We start from the raw sequence: 15800 nt of genomic DNA on the forward strand, positions 1-15800 counted from the left end.
ATGCTGTAATGCGTGGCCCCATCAGCATTTGCATGTGCGGCTGGATTCGTCCGATACTTAAAGCCATATGTGAGGCTGCACTGACAAAGGACAAACTAAATGTCAACACGCTAATCTGTCAGTCGGCAGGAGCCGTGCTCTGGGATCTGGAAACTGGTAGCCAGGAACGGGAGGCAAAGGATCTGCCACAATGTCGAGCTACTTAAGGAGCGCCGCTTTCGACGCGCCTCGCTGCACAAAAGCTCAGGGACATTAAAAGAGCACTCTACAAAAATGGCCTGGCTGTCAAGTTATAATACCTTTTAAATTTTTTTTTTTGTTTGGGATAAGTTTTTTAACTCAAGCCTTAAGCTCACTTTTGCCTAAACCAGAGCAAAACAATTATAATTGTATATATTTTATAAAATTTGTAAATTTACTGTACAGATAGAAACTTGATTTCATTTTAGGCAAAGCCAAAACAGCTAAAGCCCTTTTTAAATTATAAAAAAACTTATTTTTAAGAAACAAATTTACATTTTAAAATGTAATTAGCATTTCAGAACACAAGCACAATTCCCCTTCTACTAGAAAGTCAAAGATTCTTTCTCTATTTTGCTATCAGCAGCTATTGGAGGGCAGTAAATCAAGGAGTATACAATTTATGAAAAGTGGTATTAATATTTATAGAGAAATTATTTTTAAGTGTAGCTCTGTCTTGATGGTGCAACAATAACGCTGTATCCTCTGGAATGACAAAAATTGGTTGCTCTCAGTGAGGCTTGACGCCTGACTTGGCAGGAGACACTTGCGGGCACCACAAGATGTCAGCCAACCCAACCACCCACCACCTCAACTCGACCCCCGCCCCCACCCCCGAAGGACGCGCCTTATCAACTATGCAGAGCTTTGTCTCTAAGCGATTGCAGCCGCCCCCTTTTCGGGCCCAACCTGTTTCCTCCCAGCCAGCGTCTTTTGTTGCGCTTAATGAATTTTACGTAAATTTTACGAGCGCTGATTTCTGGCAGCAGCAGCGGCAGTACCACCCCAGCTATTAATCCACACTTTAGATGGGTGGGTGGTCGAGTGGGTGGGATAGTGGGTGGTTCTGATGACTGGTACTCCCTGTTTGTGCGTGTGTAATGACAAGTTCAACAACAACTCGGCATTGTCGACTGCTGACGAGGACGACGTGCTCCGACATTTGTTTGCCCAAGTTATGCAAATATTTTTCCAGTCAAGAAGTTTTTGTTTAATTGCATATTTTGACTCGCATTACGCGTGTCATAAAGCAAGGATCCGAAGCTTACCACAATAAAAGGAGTTGGGCGGAGATTAAATACACTCGACAGACATGTTCCTGAATTTTAGAATTATGTTAAGTGTAGACAAACTAAACACTAAATGTGTCCTACAAATTATTTAGTTTACCTTTAAATCTTCTTCTTAACTAAATAATGTCTGAGAACAATAAGTTATTTGAGTATTATTATAGTTAAGCATGACCAAGATAATTATTTTATACAATTAATTGGCCATTTAAAGCTGGCTTCACTAACAGATCCGAAAAACGATTTAATTTAATTAAATTTAAATTTCGGTGGGCCTACTGCGATCATCTGCGATCAAAATTCAAATAAAGTTAAGTTTCAAAAAGTTTGGGTGAAATTAACTTTCCTTACCCACTTAAATATCGATTGTTTCAATTTAAAAATATGTTAACAGAAAAAAGTTCAGTGTTCATTATTTGATTCCTTTTGCCGCTTCGAGAACCTTCTGTAGAAAACCACAAGAATGTTTATAAAAAAGTTTTACTTGTAAATAAGTTATGGCTTTAAAATTAGTTTATTTTCGATTATCAAGACTCTTAAAGTTATTTTCTAATCGATGTTAAGAATCCGTTGGCTAAAAGTCAAATTCACCAGCTTTCTTTTTTGCCATCCCTGACAGCTTCCGAGTATCGGGTATCGAGTACCTACTTTCTTCCTCTCCGACACAATGACAGAATGACAGGCGACTTTCTCACTTTCTTCTTGGCCTTTTCCCTGGCGAATCAAAACGCATCATGACAAATGCCGAAGACTGGATTTCCGTGGAGCTGGAGCCGGCCACTTTGCTGTCGGAGAAGGAGGAGGACGGCATCGTTACCCGGGTGCATATAGCGCCTTGCTCGGAACCGAGGATTAGGAAGCCACTGGCGGAGCGAAAGCCTGCAGTTTTCCCAGCGGACAGCACGCTGCTTTTCCACTGTCCGTTCTGTGGCAACGGCATTCGCACGGCCGGCGCTTTCAAGGTCCACATGCTAGCCTGCCAGCGACGCTTCGAGAAGATGCAGCGGGAAGGAATAGTGATGCAGTGCAGCATTTGCAAGGAGAGCTTTGACTCTGTGGAAGCCATGGGCAGCCACTGGCTCCTTCACGACACTGTCCAAACGCAAAGGAGGTGCGTCTTCTGCCATGTGAAGTTCGAGACGGAGATGGAGTATCGAGCGCATTTGCGCACCCATCTGGAAACCCGGAAATCCCAGAAGGTCTCCCAAAACGGCGAGTTGGTGGTCACCAAGTGTTTCAATTGCCTTTTCTGCCGGTCGAATTTCTTGGCCAGCTTTGGGTCCGGCCCAAGGTGCCGTCGATATGCCTGCGACGACTGTGTCCTTCAACTCCGGGCCAATGAAGCGGAGAAAAGACTAACTGAAACCCTGAAGAGAAAGGCCGACTATTGCTGCGATCGCTGTGGGAGAAGGTACAAACTGGAGGGCTTCCTCAATCGTCATTTACAACTTTGCGACGGTCGCATAGCCAAGAAAAAACGTGTTTATGAAATCCATGAAATCAGTTAAGTCTGCAGAGGATTGTCAAATAAATAGCTTTGAAACCGAATTTGTATGACACTATACCCATATCCATAATTTAATAGTATATTATCATTAATTTAATAGTAAATTAATAAAAAGTCTTGAATTGAGCTGAGCTCTTTATTAGGTAATTATTATTTTAAAACATAACAAATGACCTTATGGTTTCATTTAAAAAAATATCTAACAAAAATCGACTATAACATTTTTTATAGGATCTCAATAAATAAATTAATTTTTACAAATTTATAAAAAATAACTTGAAAAAACAATATAAATAAATGAAATAACAAAAAAAAAACAAAATGTACTTATTACAAGGTGCAGAGTGAATGAATAAAGTTGATATGCATTTGCTCAAAATTATTCATTACTTTTGACTTACTTAAAGTTGTAACTTAAATATTATACCTACTATTTATTTTCTTTTTATAACATTGAATTCTCAATATTATTAAAAAAATTCAAATTGTGGCGCCCCTCACTTCGATATCTGCTCACTTGTTCTATCGATGTGGTGATATTTATCGATAAGTAATCTGTCCTGTGGTATTTTGCTCACAAAGCGTTAGTACATTTCCCGCCCAGCTGCACGTGTAAATTTTTGTGCAGCCCACGAAAAGCTGCGTAAATAAACGAATAATTGGGCACTTTAAGCGATTGACATGAGTTCAGACGAGTCCAGCGATGGCCTGGAGGACCTCAAGGACCTGATGGCCCTGTACGGCAAACAGGAGCAGCGGAAGCCGACGGAAAACGAGATGCATCACCTTATGCCGAAGGCTTCGCAGGCCGAGCAGCTCAACTATGTGGAGGTGCCCATGGAGAAGGTGCTCTTCGGCGACCGCCAGCGGTTCCTCACCAATCTGGCCAAGTCGGTGGGCCAGAAGTGGCAGCAAAGCGACGACGACGAGGAGAAGGAGGAGTCAAACCCTGGCCAGCAGAAGCCGGGCGACAAGCGAAAGGCCGCCTGGTCGGATTCCGACGATGAGGACATCCAAGTGGGCGATGTCAAGAGGGCCACCAAGCACACGGGGCCACTGAACCACCTCCGCAAGGACAAGTCCTACAAGGAGTACCTTACGGCGCGGTTCCAGCGCACTCTTAACCAGCCCAAGTGGGCGGAGAAGAAAGCCAAGGGGGACAAGGAGGATGGGGACCTCTCCTCCGACGAGGAGGATCTGCTCAGGACGGTGGGCTTCATCGACCGCCGGGCTAGAAGCAGTGATCTGCCCCAGAAAACGTTGAACTTCAAGCGGGTCAAGGACCTGAATAGAGCCACCTATTCCGAGGGCTTGGTCACCAGCGTTCAGTTTCATCCGACGAGCACAGCCGCTCTGGTGGCGGGCAAGAACTCCATAGCCACCATCTACACGGTGGACGGGCAGAAGAACGAGAAGCTGCACAGCATGCGCTTCAAGAAGTTCCCGCTGATCTGCACCCGCATTGCTCCCTGCGGCACGAAGGCGTTCATGGGTTCGATTAGGAGATTCTACTATGCCTACGACCTGCTGGAGGCCAAGGAAGTCAAGCTGAGGTTGCCGGGCGAGTTGACCACCATGCACCGCTTTGAGGTCTCTCCGTGTGGCAAATTCATCGCCGCTGCCGGCCAGTTCGGAGCCATCCATCTACTGGCGGCCAGCACAAACGAACTGTTGCACAGCTTCAAGCAGGAGGGCCAAGCGATGGACCTCTGCTGGTCTGGTGACTCCAAAAGGATCCTCGTCTGCAGCTCCGGCTCCGATGTTACAGTGCTGAGCCTGCGGCAGAACCTCATCGAACACACATTCATGGACGACGGCTGCATCAGCGGAGCGTGCATCCAACTGGCGCCGAATCAACGCCTCCTGGCCACCGGCAGCAAAGAGGGCGTGGTCAACGTTTACGACTACAAGAATGTGTTCGCCTCCAGCGTGCCGCAGCCCGAGAAACGCTTCATGAATCTGAGGACCGCCATCTCGGATCTGCAGTTCAATCACTCATCCGAGATGCTGGCGATGAGCTCCAGCGAAGCGCCGAACACCGTGAAGCTGGCCCACTTCCCCAGCGCCACCGTGTTCTCCAACTTCCCGGATCGGGACGAAAACGTAGGCTATGTCGGCTCTATGGCCTTCTCGCCGCACAGCAGCTTCCTGGCCTTCGCCACCAAGGGCAAGCGGGTGCCGCTCTTTAGGCTTAAGTACTTCAAGGGTTATTGATTGAAAGTGCTACGATTTAAATAAAATATGTATTCTTATAAAAACTGTGTGTGGAATGCAATTTCTGGGTAGTTTAAGCTGCATAACGATTTAAAATGTAATATCTAAAATATCAATCGAAACTTCCTTCAAAATAATAATAATCAGGTACAAATTAATGATATAAATAAAAAAAAAGTATATATGTAGTTTATACGTTTGTTTTTCATATGAATGTAAATCAATTTTTACCATTGGAGTTGGAGTGAGTTATTAAATTCTTATGGATTTCCATTAAGACAACCACTTTTTTTATAGTTACAAGAAATCTTTTATTTAGGCTACAAGTTAACAGGCTTTAAGACATTAAACTTTAGAAGGGAGCTCGGAAGATGTCCCGCTTCTGGGAGTCCTGGATCTTGCCAATGTCGTCCAGCTTCTTGCAGATATTCGACGACTGCGACTCGATCCATTGCAGCGAGCTCATGTGGGCGTTAAGGATCTTGCCGATCTGGATGATCGGATCGGTGGTGTCCTGGCCCTTGTTGGCCTCGTTCAGGTTGTCGATGATCTCCTTGAGGTCCTCGGACATCTGCTTCAGCTGCGTGTCCAGGTTCTCCACCATCAAGTAGGTCTGACTGCGCTCCATGTCCACCCGCGGAAGATTCACGAACTCCTTCTCCAGCGGCGCCAGGCTGTCCTCCAGCTCCTTTTGCTGCGTGGCTATGAACTCCAGCTCCTGGTCGAGAACCTGTTGATCAGTCTTCACCTTCTTCACGGCATCGTTTAGCTCGACGATCTTCTGGTTGTTGCTTATGAGCAGCTTGTCCCAGGCATTGATCTGAGTGGCCTGTTCGGTGAACACCTTCTCCTGCTCCTCAAACTCCAGGGTCCACTTGTTGATGTGCTCCTCCAGTTGGTTGTACGACAGTTGGGAGGCCGTGGAGACGGCCGAGGAGTCCGTGGTCTTGGTTTCGGTGGTTAGATTGGCAAAAGCTCCGCCGGTGCTAAGAGTTGGTGCCGCTGCAGCTCCCAATTGAGGAGCTATGGCCGCTGGAGCCGTTGTCAACGTGGGTAAAGCGGGTGCAGTGCTCTTGGGAGCTCCCAATCCGGTTCCCCCCAGTAATCCCGTGCCGGTGGCAGCGGTGTTCGGTGTACTGGTGGCTATATTTGGCACCACTGCTGCCGTTGGCTGGGCCATGAAGCCTCCGAAGGTGGGAGGAGCAGCCGAAGTTCCAATTGCCGGCGCAGAAGTGGACACCGGGTTGGCGGGTTGTCCGCCCAGCGTGAGGGGCGCTGGAGTAGATGTCGCCAAGCCAAAGCCACTGAATGCCGGCGGAGCCTGTGTCTTGGCACTGTCCGCATCTCCTCCGCCCGCATTGGGAGCAGTTGTGGCCGGTCCTCCGAATGAGAATGTGGGCTTTGTGGCGGGAACGGCTGCTGGTGCTCCGGGTGCTGCGGCTGGAGCGGGTGTTCCCCCGCTCAGGCCGAAGGAAAACGAGGTGGCCCCTCCTATCGGAGCGGCTGTGGTCGTGGGCAACTGGAATACCATCCTCAAAATCAGGCCAAACTTTAGTAAATAATAAAATCGCAATCAAACGAAAACACGCCAAACGTCACCAGTGTTGCCACTCCTTGTAGTTAAATTGTCAGTGTTGCAAAACACCTGTTACCGTGGTAATTGCAATTTAGCTTTTTTCAAGCCAAAATTTGCAGAGACCTTTGAAGTTGGGCGGGAAAATTGAATTTTATATTCAAATTTAATTTTCCACAGCTAGATATTAAAAAATATTATATAAATACATATAGTATATATAGATAGCCTACTTCTCAAGCAAATGTATTAAAACCAAAAACCAAGTATAACTTTTGCGGATAAAAACAGGTATTAAATCTATTCTAACCATTTTCTTTTCTTATTATTTTTATAATAACAAATGACATTTAAATAGCAAAAAACATTTAAATATTTGTTCATTTATAATTAAGACACAACAAATGTTACATGTTTATATTTTTAGTTTTGCTACTTAAAATTTAATTTTAATATTTACCAATCGCATTCAACACTGGTTCTTTGGCATTTTTTAGCAGTAGATTGTTTCTCACACAGCAAAAATCCGCGTAACTTGAAAACAATTGCTTATAAATAGGTAAGTTTTTCAACAACAAAATTAAGCCCACAAAAAAATGATAGATAAAATCAATAACAAAACACTGGCTCTAATTAGTCACCTTTCGCTATCGGAAATTGGAAAAGCGATAAGGCGACATTTGGGTCAAGAATTTAATTACAAGCCTAGAGTGCAACGGCACTTGGTTCAGTAATTGCATTTGCTAACTAAGCAAAACACATGTGTATATTTGTAATCACTATCACTATGTTACATTAAAAAGGTGAAAAAGGTAATATACGTTATCGCAAGTTAAATTAAAAAGTACCTAAGGTACAAAAGTTATGCAGTTCCTTAAAAGTATAAAAGAAATGGCCGTTGCTGAAACAAGGGTATATAAGATTTTAGATTTTTTAATATTTTACAAATCTATAAGTAGTTACATTTTTTTATATGAATCAATAACTTCTTAAAAGTGTTTTTGTTTTCAAGGGAATTTAGAAAATTTATTGTTTCTTAAAGGAGTTTCAATTTAAGTAGAGATTTACCTTCTTTAAATTTTTATGTCAAACATTAGTAACTCAACCGCTTAAAATAAATTGTTCGCTCTCTTATGTCAATCTACCGAATTTGAATTAAATAACCTTGGTTGTTTAATTTTTATATATTTAATATTATAATCTAATTAACTGACTTCCAAAAATAGTACCTAGTAGGTACTGTCTATAATATTCCCATCACTGTGCACAGGTTCTAAGCCTATGCTCCCCCAATTCCCCAATTTTGTAGGCCAGTTTAGTGGGCGAACAGCGCCAGAATTGAACAACAAAAGCATATCAGAAGCCTCTGTTCGCTCCTCGCCTTTCGCTGTTCGCTGGTGCTCCCTGTGATCGCTGTGAACTTGACGTGATAAGGGGCTCCGGCTCCTCCTGCAATCGAAAGAGCCCGCTGTTTGTTCCACACGGCGAGCACCGACACCAATCAGTCGATGGGTGTGCTCCACTGCAATAGCAATTAGCCACTAACCTTCTGGCGGGTCTCCTGCTCCTCCACCTCCACCTCTTCCGCTGCCTCTTCAGGTGCCCCGGGCAAACAGACTTAAAACTTATCTGGAGTGCCGCCGCAAGAGCCTATAAATTGCCTGGCAGCCCAAAGGCCAGGATTCAGTCGTGGCCAAATGCTCGCGATGTGCGGAAGTACGTGGGCCGTCTTTCTGGGCGGGATCCTCCTGCCACAGGTTCTCCATCTGGCCGTGGGCCTCGACAATGGCCTGGCACTCAAGTGAGTATTTAATTATGATTAGATTCGATAAGCCTAAATTGAAATTCACTCTTTTCAGGCCACCTATGGGCTGGATGTCCTGGGAGCGGTGAGTAATAATCTTTCAGAAGGATTTCTGCATCCAATCACTGAAAATGATTAGATTAGTATACTAGCACCCATTCATTTGTAAATTCTGATGAATAGAGGCTGCGGAATAATGGAGATTATAATCTTTAAGAGGAGAGGTCTTTAGGTTGTTATTATTCCATTTCCAACAAAACATTTTTTTGTAATATTATAATGCCTATCACTGATATAACGTTTAACAAAAGAGAAGACTAATATTAATATATATTCAATTTTTACGATTAAAAAAAAAAAGGAATACAAAATCATTTGCATCATTGAATTTGAATGGGAAATGGTTATAATCTTGTGTTATTCAATTTATTCCTGATGGTCCGGTTTTTATTTTTTTATAAATTTTTTTTTTGTTTTTTAAAACATATTTTTTCCATCTTAAGCTACAAAGGTCCAAGTGATCAAAAGGCAGATCAAAATCAAGAGGTGAACTGTAGATTGCTAAACATATTAATCCAAAAAATTAATAATTTCCCTTAGTGTATGGTTTTAATGAACGGATTACTTTCAGCTTTCGTTGCCTGACCGACTGCCAACTTTATCCGGACGAGTGCATTAGGTAAATGCCAAAAAAGCATCTTAATCTCACAAATATTCTAAGAGCTCCCTTATTTTGAAACCCCCTTTCTAGTGAGAAACTGTTTAGACGACATGCGGATCTTCTGGTGTCCGAGGGCTATGCGGCTGCTGGCTACGAGTACATCATCATAGATGACTGCTGGCTGGAGAAGGATCGCGACAACGATACCCAGAAACTGGTGCCGGACAAAAAACGCTTTCCCAGTGGACTAAATGCCCTGTCTGATCATGTAATTTGCACTACTCCTACACATTAAGGAATAGTTATTTATAAAACACTTTCCAGATCCACAACAAGGGTTTGAAGTTTGGCTTGTACCAGGACTACGGCACCAATACCTGTGCCGGCTATCCCGGAGTCATCAAGCACATGCAGCTGGATGCCCAGACCTTCGCCGACTGGGATGTGGACTACGTGAAGCTGGATGGTTGCTATGCCAATATCAGCGACATGGCCACAGGCTATCCGGAGTTTGGACGCCTGCTGAACGAGACGGGTCGTCCGATGGTCTACTCCTGCAGCTGGCCCGCCTACCAGGAGGATGCCGGCGAGATGCCCGACTACGAGTCGCTCAAGAAGCACTGCAATCTGTGGCGGAACTGGGACGATATCGACGACTCTCTGGAGTCGCTGATGCAGATAATGGACTACTTTGCCAAGAACCAGGACAGGATTCAGCCGCACGGAGGACCTGGCCACTGGAACGATCCGGATATGCTCCTGCTGGGAAACTACGGCCTCAGCTACGATCAAAGCAAGCTGCAGATGGCCATTTGGGCGATTATGGCGGCACCTCTCATTATGTCCAACGATCTGGCGGCAGTGCGTCCTGAGATCAAGGACATACTGCAGAATCGGTTGGCTTACCTAAGCAATTAGTAGATTTAATGCTAATAGATTTCCTCTTTTTTTAGTGCGGTAATTGCAGTGGACCAGGACGAGCTGGGCATCCAGGGACGTCGTGTGCTGTCCCGCAACCAAATCGAAGTCTGGCAAAGACCCATCACTCCGGTGGCCAAGAGTGGACACCACTCCTATGCCGTGGCCTTCGTCAGTCGTCGCGATGACGGCGCTCCCTACAGGATCCCATTCACGGTCAAGGAGCTCGGACTAACCAATCCCAAGGGATATCGCGTGCAGGACCTCTACGATGGCCGCAATAAGCTGGGAGTCTTCCAGTCGGAGAGCCAGTTCATCACTCGCGTCAATCCCAATGGTAAAATCGATTGTTAAATCCAATCTAACGCTTAATTCATTTGCTTTTCCTCTGCCGCAGGCGTAACTTTCTACAAGTTTACAGCGCTGTGATCTGAAGAATATGCAAATCAGCCGCTGCCATCAAATCGAATATGCTCTTTTATACACCATTTTCCACATTGCCACGATGAGCTGGGAAATAAGTTAATTCCGTTAATAAATAGCAGGTAAATAACCGAGAAGTTCGTTTGTTGACTTTGTTGATTTTTATTGTTCGTAAAACAATCGATTGTGTGCCTTACACACAGGTATAAGTATTGTACATTAATAGGCATAAATTGCAGTACCGACGCTAGTTAAGACTTGTTCCATGGTATAAATAAGGACTGACTGGATGAAGAGTGGATGCGCAAGCTTGTATAAATAATAGGTGTGGTTGGTTGAAGGTGCAGTGCTATCTATATACGCAATTAGGACCCGAATAAGAAGAGTGAAAGAAAAGCGACCCCCGGGATCGCACCAGTTATAAATAGTTACCGTCTACAGCTACAGCTTACATGGGGTTTGGTCGAGGGTCGATTGGAGTTATTGTCAAGTTGGAGGCGAAACCAGAACCAAACCGCTGAACCAATAGCCCGGGGTTAGTGCACCCCGTTGCTGATGGTCGGCGTGCGCTCGTAGGTGCGTCGATGCAGCGAGTCCACGTCCTTCAGGTAATAGGTGCCGGGAAACAGGGCGGAGATGCTGCCCGTGGGCGTGTAGGGCGCCGCATGGTTGTTCTTCTCCCGCACCTCCATCAGCGCTGAGAACTGCTCGGGGGCCACCTTCTCGCGTGAGTTGAGCAGCGGCTGCACATAGTCCAGCTTCGAGACGAACTGCTCGAAGGCAGCCGCATCCTGGGTCACACTTATCGAGTACATTGAAGCCGCCAGTCCGGATCCGTAGGAGAAGACGCCAATGCGTTTGCCCACCAGCTCCTTGGCCGGCTCTCCAATCAGCAGCGAGACCAGGCCGGAGTACACCGACGGGGTGTACATGTTGCCCACCTGGTTGGCCAGCAGCAGCGTCTTCTTGGTCTTGCTGGCAAAGATGTCGGCGGACTGCGTGAGGAAGGCCTTCTCCACATCGCGATCGAAGTATGTGCTCTCCAGGCTGGAGCCATTGAAGCGCTCCAAGCCCGGGAACTGTTTCGTCCGCTCCGCCTCGCTGCTCAGCAGGAAATCGTTGAAGCTCAGGCGACCCACCGATTTCTGCACCAGCTTGCAGAAGGGCGTGTGGAACAGGATGGCGTCGAAGGTGCTCAGGCTGGCCGTCGGCTTGGAGCTGTCCTTCTGCTGCTGGTCGAACTTCTTGCGGTACAGCCGATAGCAGGTGTCCAGGGCCGAAAGGTAACATTGAATGGACAGCTTGCCGTCCACCGTGGGATACTCGGAGCTGAGGTCCGGCTTGTAGAAGTCGTAGGCATGCTCCATGTGGGTGGCCCGCAGGCCACGGTCGAAGACCAGCGGCGCATCGGGACCCACCAGCATGGCCACCGCACCAGCGCCGCCAGTGGGGCGAGCAGCACCCTTGGCGTACACGGCAATGTCCGCACACACGGCCAGGGCCAGGCGACCGTCCCAGCTGGACGACTCCACCCAGTTGACGGCGTTGAAGAGCGCCGCCGTGCCGCCGTAGCAGGCGTTTGTGGTGTCGATGCCCTCGATGTCCGTGTTTCCGCTCTCGGCGAACAGCTGCATCAGCACCGACTTGACCGACTTGGACTTGTCCACAATGGTCTCGGTGCCCACCTCCAGGCGCCCGATCTCCGAGTGCTTCACATGGTGCCGCTCCAGCAGGCGGCTCACAACCGTCAGGCAGAGCGAGTTAACATCCTCGCGGTCCGAGCAGAAACCCATCTTGGCCTGGCCCAATCCAATTGTGTACTTGCCGGCGGAGGCACCGTCGAAGGTCTCCAGCTCCGTCTGGTCCACGTACTGGGAGGGGAAGAGCACCTCGATGGCGCGTATTCCAACGTTCTGGGGCCAGTGGGATGCCATGATTGTTTCCGGCTATCTATTTAATCCTGAGCTCTGAAAGAGAAACATGTGCATTACTAAAAGTGATTATTTGGCTATAAATATAAATGATAAAGATAAAGATAAAAGGTTAAATGAGAGTCTGAAAGAATGGGAAACACAATGTATTTTAAACCAAATGTATTAAATTTTATCACAATTTCTGGAGAGTAGAGTTGAATTCGATATTTTTGAATAAAGTTTTTATATGTTTTTCTTCTCGGAGTTTTTGTTTAAACGAAGATAGATTTCTGATGTTCTTTGTACCAAAATTAAGTTAAATTAAAGCCAAGTTCTCGGTGTGGCCCGAATTCCACTGCCAATTGGCATTGGGAAACTTTCTCCCCGCGCAATCACGGCGTATTTATAATGCTTACAAATTGGACGAGGGCAGAGACAACCTGTTGCACGCTCGAGCTGCGTTGGACGTGTGTAAGCCAGTGACTTTGAGTTGGGCTGAAGAAGTCATCAAAGTCTCGGCCAGAGGCGCCGTCTTGGCAATGGAATCGGGGAGCGGAAGGGGGCCAACTGATTTCCCTGGCTGAGAAACTGAGCGAGAGAAAGAGAGAGTGGCCAAAGCGGAGAAAGTTTCCCCGCTCAGTCGAAGTTCACAAAAGAGAGCTCGAAACCAAAAAGCGAGCCAAAGTAAAGTAAACCAAAACGCACGCATCACAATAAATGTAAGCCAAGAGGGCAAGCCCAAAACTTAAGGGACAGGGGACTGGAAGCTGTAGCTACACACTAAAAAATATATCATTGACCGTAGAATGGGTATACTATACAACCATTTATACCCACATATACGATTTGAATTTAATTTGGGCAATAAACAAGTGTTAATTGAATACTTCTTATAAATGATATCATTGATATTTTCATTTGTTTGACTTTTAATTAATGGAAAACAAATTTAGAGCTTCACTAAAATTAAACACACAATATTTAATAAAAACTATCTCGTAACATTAAATTTAAATTTTATTAAAAATGTCTTCTTATAACCAATGGAATACTGTAATTAATACGAATTTTCAAATTCTTTATAACAACTTTGAAAATAAAGAATACTTCAAAATTTAATCGTTGAAAAATTAGTTTTCTTGTAAATATTATAGTTTAACCAGCACGTTTTCAACCGAAAAAACGAATTAAACAGATTTTGTTCGGTGGAGTATTGTGGGACAGGTTGGGAGCGTCTTTACCCATATGTAGGTCATGCCCACTAACCGCTCTCCCTCCGCGGATCCCCTCCCGAAATGAAAAAAAAGAAAAAAAAACACGCGTCTATATTGTATAACCGATAAGAGTGTCCAAACCCGAAAAGCGATTGACATGTTTACCGTTGCTGTTAGCACCTGCGACTACTTTTTGGCCTATTGACTATGGGTTTTCACTTTTCGGGGCTGGAAGTTGGGAGGTTGGGAAGCGCGAAGCTCACTCGATCGAATCTCTCCACGGACTGACGACCACCGAGGCACTGCACTGGCATATGAATATGACCATGGCGGCAGAATTGGCCATTGGCAGCGCACAAATGCCTCAGAAATGGCAAACAGCAAACAGCAAACAGAGGCGAGAACAGGCACTGTAAGTCAATGCCAATTGCTGAAAGCGCTCGTCGAAAAAATAGCGATCGTGCATAATTACGGGAAATATTTATCGCTTAGATACGGCCAGCGAGCACGAGCGTCTGGGGCTAAGAAGTCGCCGGAATATATAGATAAACGGATAACCGTGCTTGTCGCCATGGGGTAAAGATCAAAGGCTGTCAACGCTGATAAGCCCGGAACAAAGCGGCTTCCTGCCATATACATTACCACCGAAAAGATAGGACATTTTACCATTTTGGAGCAAATGCACCTGGGAAAAAAAGGGATTCTACATTTAAGGCGATTTGTCCGAAAAAATGTATATTTTTTGCAAATAGTAGCTATGACTTAAAACAAATGAAGCGATAACTTCGTCCTCTTTTTATTTTAATTTAATTCGATCCATAGTCAATTTAAATAAAAAAAGATTGAATTATAGAAGATCCAATAGGTTTATAGTTTCAAAAAATCCATGTTGGATTATAATAGTAGTTGAACAATGTAACGTGATCAAAATCATCCCTTTAAGGCATAGGAAAACTATTGTTTTAATAAGTTCCCAATTAACAACATAAGGTTTAAAAAAGCATTTGATATATCTTGGGGTTTTGAATGAAAACTATTAAAATAACCAAAATGTCTTATGTTGGAGTCGAAATAGTTTTAGTATATTTAGCTTTAGTATGTTTATAAACAACATCATTTTCAATTTAGCTTAAATATATTTTTGAAAAATATTTTAAAATGTTATACCTATGATAAATTTCAATTGAAAATTATATAGTATTAGCTTCATGAAAAAAGGTTATTTTAGTTTAAATAAAATCTTGTAATAAATTATAAATTTCGCCAAAAGTAAGCTAGTGTTTTACGCTAACGATTTTTATTATCATCTACTTATGAAAAGAAATTCACAAGTAATGTCAATTAATTAATTAATATGTTAATTAATATAAGTAAGCAATAAAATAATTAATTGATATCACCAATAAGTAGAATTATATTTGGAATTATATTTGAAGTTTTTGAATATAGAGGGCGGCTAGAGTGTGAGTCATGTTTGGACCGCTAATTTCCTAAAATTCTAGTGAATTTCACGTACTTTTTTCTTTACGTGCCCAAGTAAAATAAAGCTCACCCGCTGCGCCTAAGCAGCCCTTGGGTTAAGATATGGAAATGGATGCACTGTTTATGCGGTGAAGGAACAAAAACCGGTGAAAGGGGCACTGTTGTGGTTTTGTGTATTATATTTTTAGCACTTCAGAATTGGGCAATATAATTGAGTAAACAGTGCCTGGAGCTGATGCGCACTTGGCTAATTGTTCGCACTTGAATCATTTCTTTTTCGGGAGTCGAAAGGGTGTGGAACGGGGGGCAGGGAGGTCAAAGGTCGTGGTGCTCCCGAAAAAAGCACACGTGTATCTGGGAGCCGGGATAAAAGCAGAGTTTAGGGCCAGGATTATGAAATCAGCCTGGGGAAGCTCTCATGACTGAAAATGTTTGCTTAAGCGATAGCCAAGACTGCAAACAGCTGGGAAAACTCTATAGAACAGCTTTTCTTGATTTACAATTACTAATCCCAGCAGCACTAATATTGTTCCTCCGACTTCTGGTTACATCAGCGTGCAACCTGATGCCTTGTCCCGCCCACCGACGCCCTCCAGTGAGTCGTCGATTTCCGTGAAACACCCACGCACTTACTTGATTATATTAATGGTCCAGGGTAGGCGATATGTTTAAAACTAAACTAAACTTGAATATAATTAAGCAACGAAACTGCGGCACCTCAGCCGGGCAGTGTTGGAGAGCGGGCGCTGCCGAACAGCTGTTTTCAGAGTCAGCTGTTCGG

At 44.6% G+C, this 15800-nt stretch overlaps 5 protein-coding genes across 8 annotated transcripts; 3 read left to right on the forward strand and 2 right to left on the reverse strand.

Annotated features, from left to right (window-relative positions):
* Positions 1 to 1938: 1938 nt before the first annotated feature.
* LOC108137912 (PR domain zinc finger protein 4) lies at positions 1939 to 2920 on the forward strand. The gene has a single exon (XM_017259853.2). It carries the CDS (start codon positions 2045 to 2047, stop codon positions 2816 to 2818), a length of 774 nt encoding a protein of 257 aa, XP_017115342.1. The 5' UTR covers positions 1939 to 2044; the 3' UTR covers positions 2819 to 2920.
* Positions 2921 to 3411: 491 nt separating this feature from the next.
* On the forward strand, positions 3412 to 5219 carry LOC108137988 (U3 small nucleolar RNA-associated protein 18 homolog). Its single transcript, XM_017259960.2, has one exon. It carries the CDS (start codon positions 3499 to 3501, stop codon positions 5029 to 5031), a length of 1533 nt encoding a protein of 510 aa, XP_017115449.1. The 5' UTR covers positions 3412 to 3498; the 3' UTR covers positions 5032 to 5219.
* Positions 5220 to 5317: 98 nt separating this feature from the next.
* On the reverse strand, positions 5318 to 6671 carry LOC108137994 (nuclear pore glycoprotein p62). The gene has a single exon (XM_017259969.2). It carries the CDS (start codon positions 6560 to 6562, stop codon positions 5384 to 5386), a length of 1179 nt encoding a protein of 392 aa, XP_017115458.1. The 5' UTR covers positions 6563 to 6671; the 3' UTR covers positions 5318 to 5383.
* Positions 6672 to 7147: 476 nt separating this feature from the next.
* LOC108137926 (alpha-N-acetylgalactosaminidase) lies at positions 7148 to 10544 on the forward strand. Of its 2 annotated transcripts, XM_017259871.2 has the most exons (8): positions 7148 to 7163; positions 8204 to 8405; positions 8464 to 8493; positions 9040 to 9087; positions 9160 to 9337; positions 9394 to 9965; positions 10023 to 10324; positions 10385 to 10544. In XM_017259871.2, the coding sequence occupies exons 2-8, from the start codon at positions 8302 to 8304 to the stop codon at positions 10414 to 10416; spliced, it is 1266 nt and encodes a 421-aa protein (XP_017115360.1). In that variant the 5' UTR covers positions 7148 to 7163; positions 8204 to 8301; the 3' UTR covers positions 10417 to 10544. The 2 variants fall into 2 exon arrangements, with proteins under 2 accessions (XP_017115360.1, XP_017115361.1); XM_017259872.2 differs by lacking the exon at positions 7148 to 7163 and having other exon boundaries at positions 8101 to 8405.
* A 4-nt stretch (positions 10545 to 10548) lies between these two features.
* LOC108137925 (hydroxymethylglutaryl-CoA synthase 1) lies at positions 10549 to 15764 on the reverse strand. 3 transcript variants are annotated; one of them, XM_017259869.2, is made up of 2 exons: positions 15653 to 15764; positions 10549 to 12377 (listed from the first exon to the last, which is right to left on the reverse strand). In XM_017259869.2, the coding sequence occupies exon 2, from the start codon at positions 12342 to 12344 to the stop codon at positions 10947 to 10949; it is 1398 nt and encodes a 465-aa protein (XP_017115358.1). In that variant the 5' UTR covers positions 12345 to 12377; positions 15653 to 15764; the 3' UTR covers positions 10549 to 10946. The 3 variants fall into 3 exon arrangements, with proteins under 3 accessions (XP_017115358.1, XP_017115357.1, XP_017115356.1); XM_017259868.2 differs by lacking the exon at positions 15653 to 15764 and adding an exon at positions 13703 to 13830; XM_017259867.2 differs by lacking the exon at positions 15653 to 15764 and adding an exon at positions 12740 to 12834.
* Between the last annotated feature and the right edge of the window lie 36 nt (positions 15765 to 15800).

The sequence above is a fragment of the Drosophila elegans genome, unplaced genomic scaffold (assembly GCF_018152505.1).
Source record: "Drosophila elegans isolate 14027-0461.03 unplaced genomic scaffold, ASM1815250v1 contig_183, whole genome shotgun sequence".
NCBI lineage: Eukaryota > Metazoa > Arthropoda > Insecta > Diptera > Drosophilidae > Drosophila > Drosophila elegans.

Coding starts and splice junctions, on each gene's coding strand:
- LOC108137925 (XM_017259869.2), bottom strand. CDS start 12,344: ATGGCATCCCACTGGCCCCAGAACGTTGGAATACGCGCCATCGAGGTG.
- LOC108137994 (XM_017259969.2), bottom strand. CDS start 6,562: ATGGTATTCCAGTTGCCCACGACCACAGCCGCTCCGATAGGAGGGGCC.
- LOC108137988 (XM_017259960.2), top strand. CDS start 3,499: ATGAGTTCAGACGAGTCCAGCGATGGCCTGGAGGACCTCAAGGACCTG.
- LOC108137912 (XM_017259853.2), top strand. CDS start 2,045: ATGACAAATGCCGAAGACTGGATTTCCGTGGAGCTGGAGCCGGCCACT.
- LOC108137926 (XM_017259871.2), top strand. CDS start 8,302: ATGCTCGCGATGTGCGGAAGTACGTGGGCCGTCTTTCTGGGCGGGATC. Junction 8,494..9,039: donor GGCTGGATGTCCTGGGAGCG/GTGAGTAATAAT, acceptor GATTACTTTCAG/CTTTCGTTGCCTGACCGACT. Junction 10,325..10,384: donor CACTCGCGTCAATCCCAATG/GTAAAATCGATT, acceptor CCTCTGCCGCAG/GCGTAACTTTCTACAAGTTT.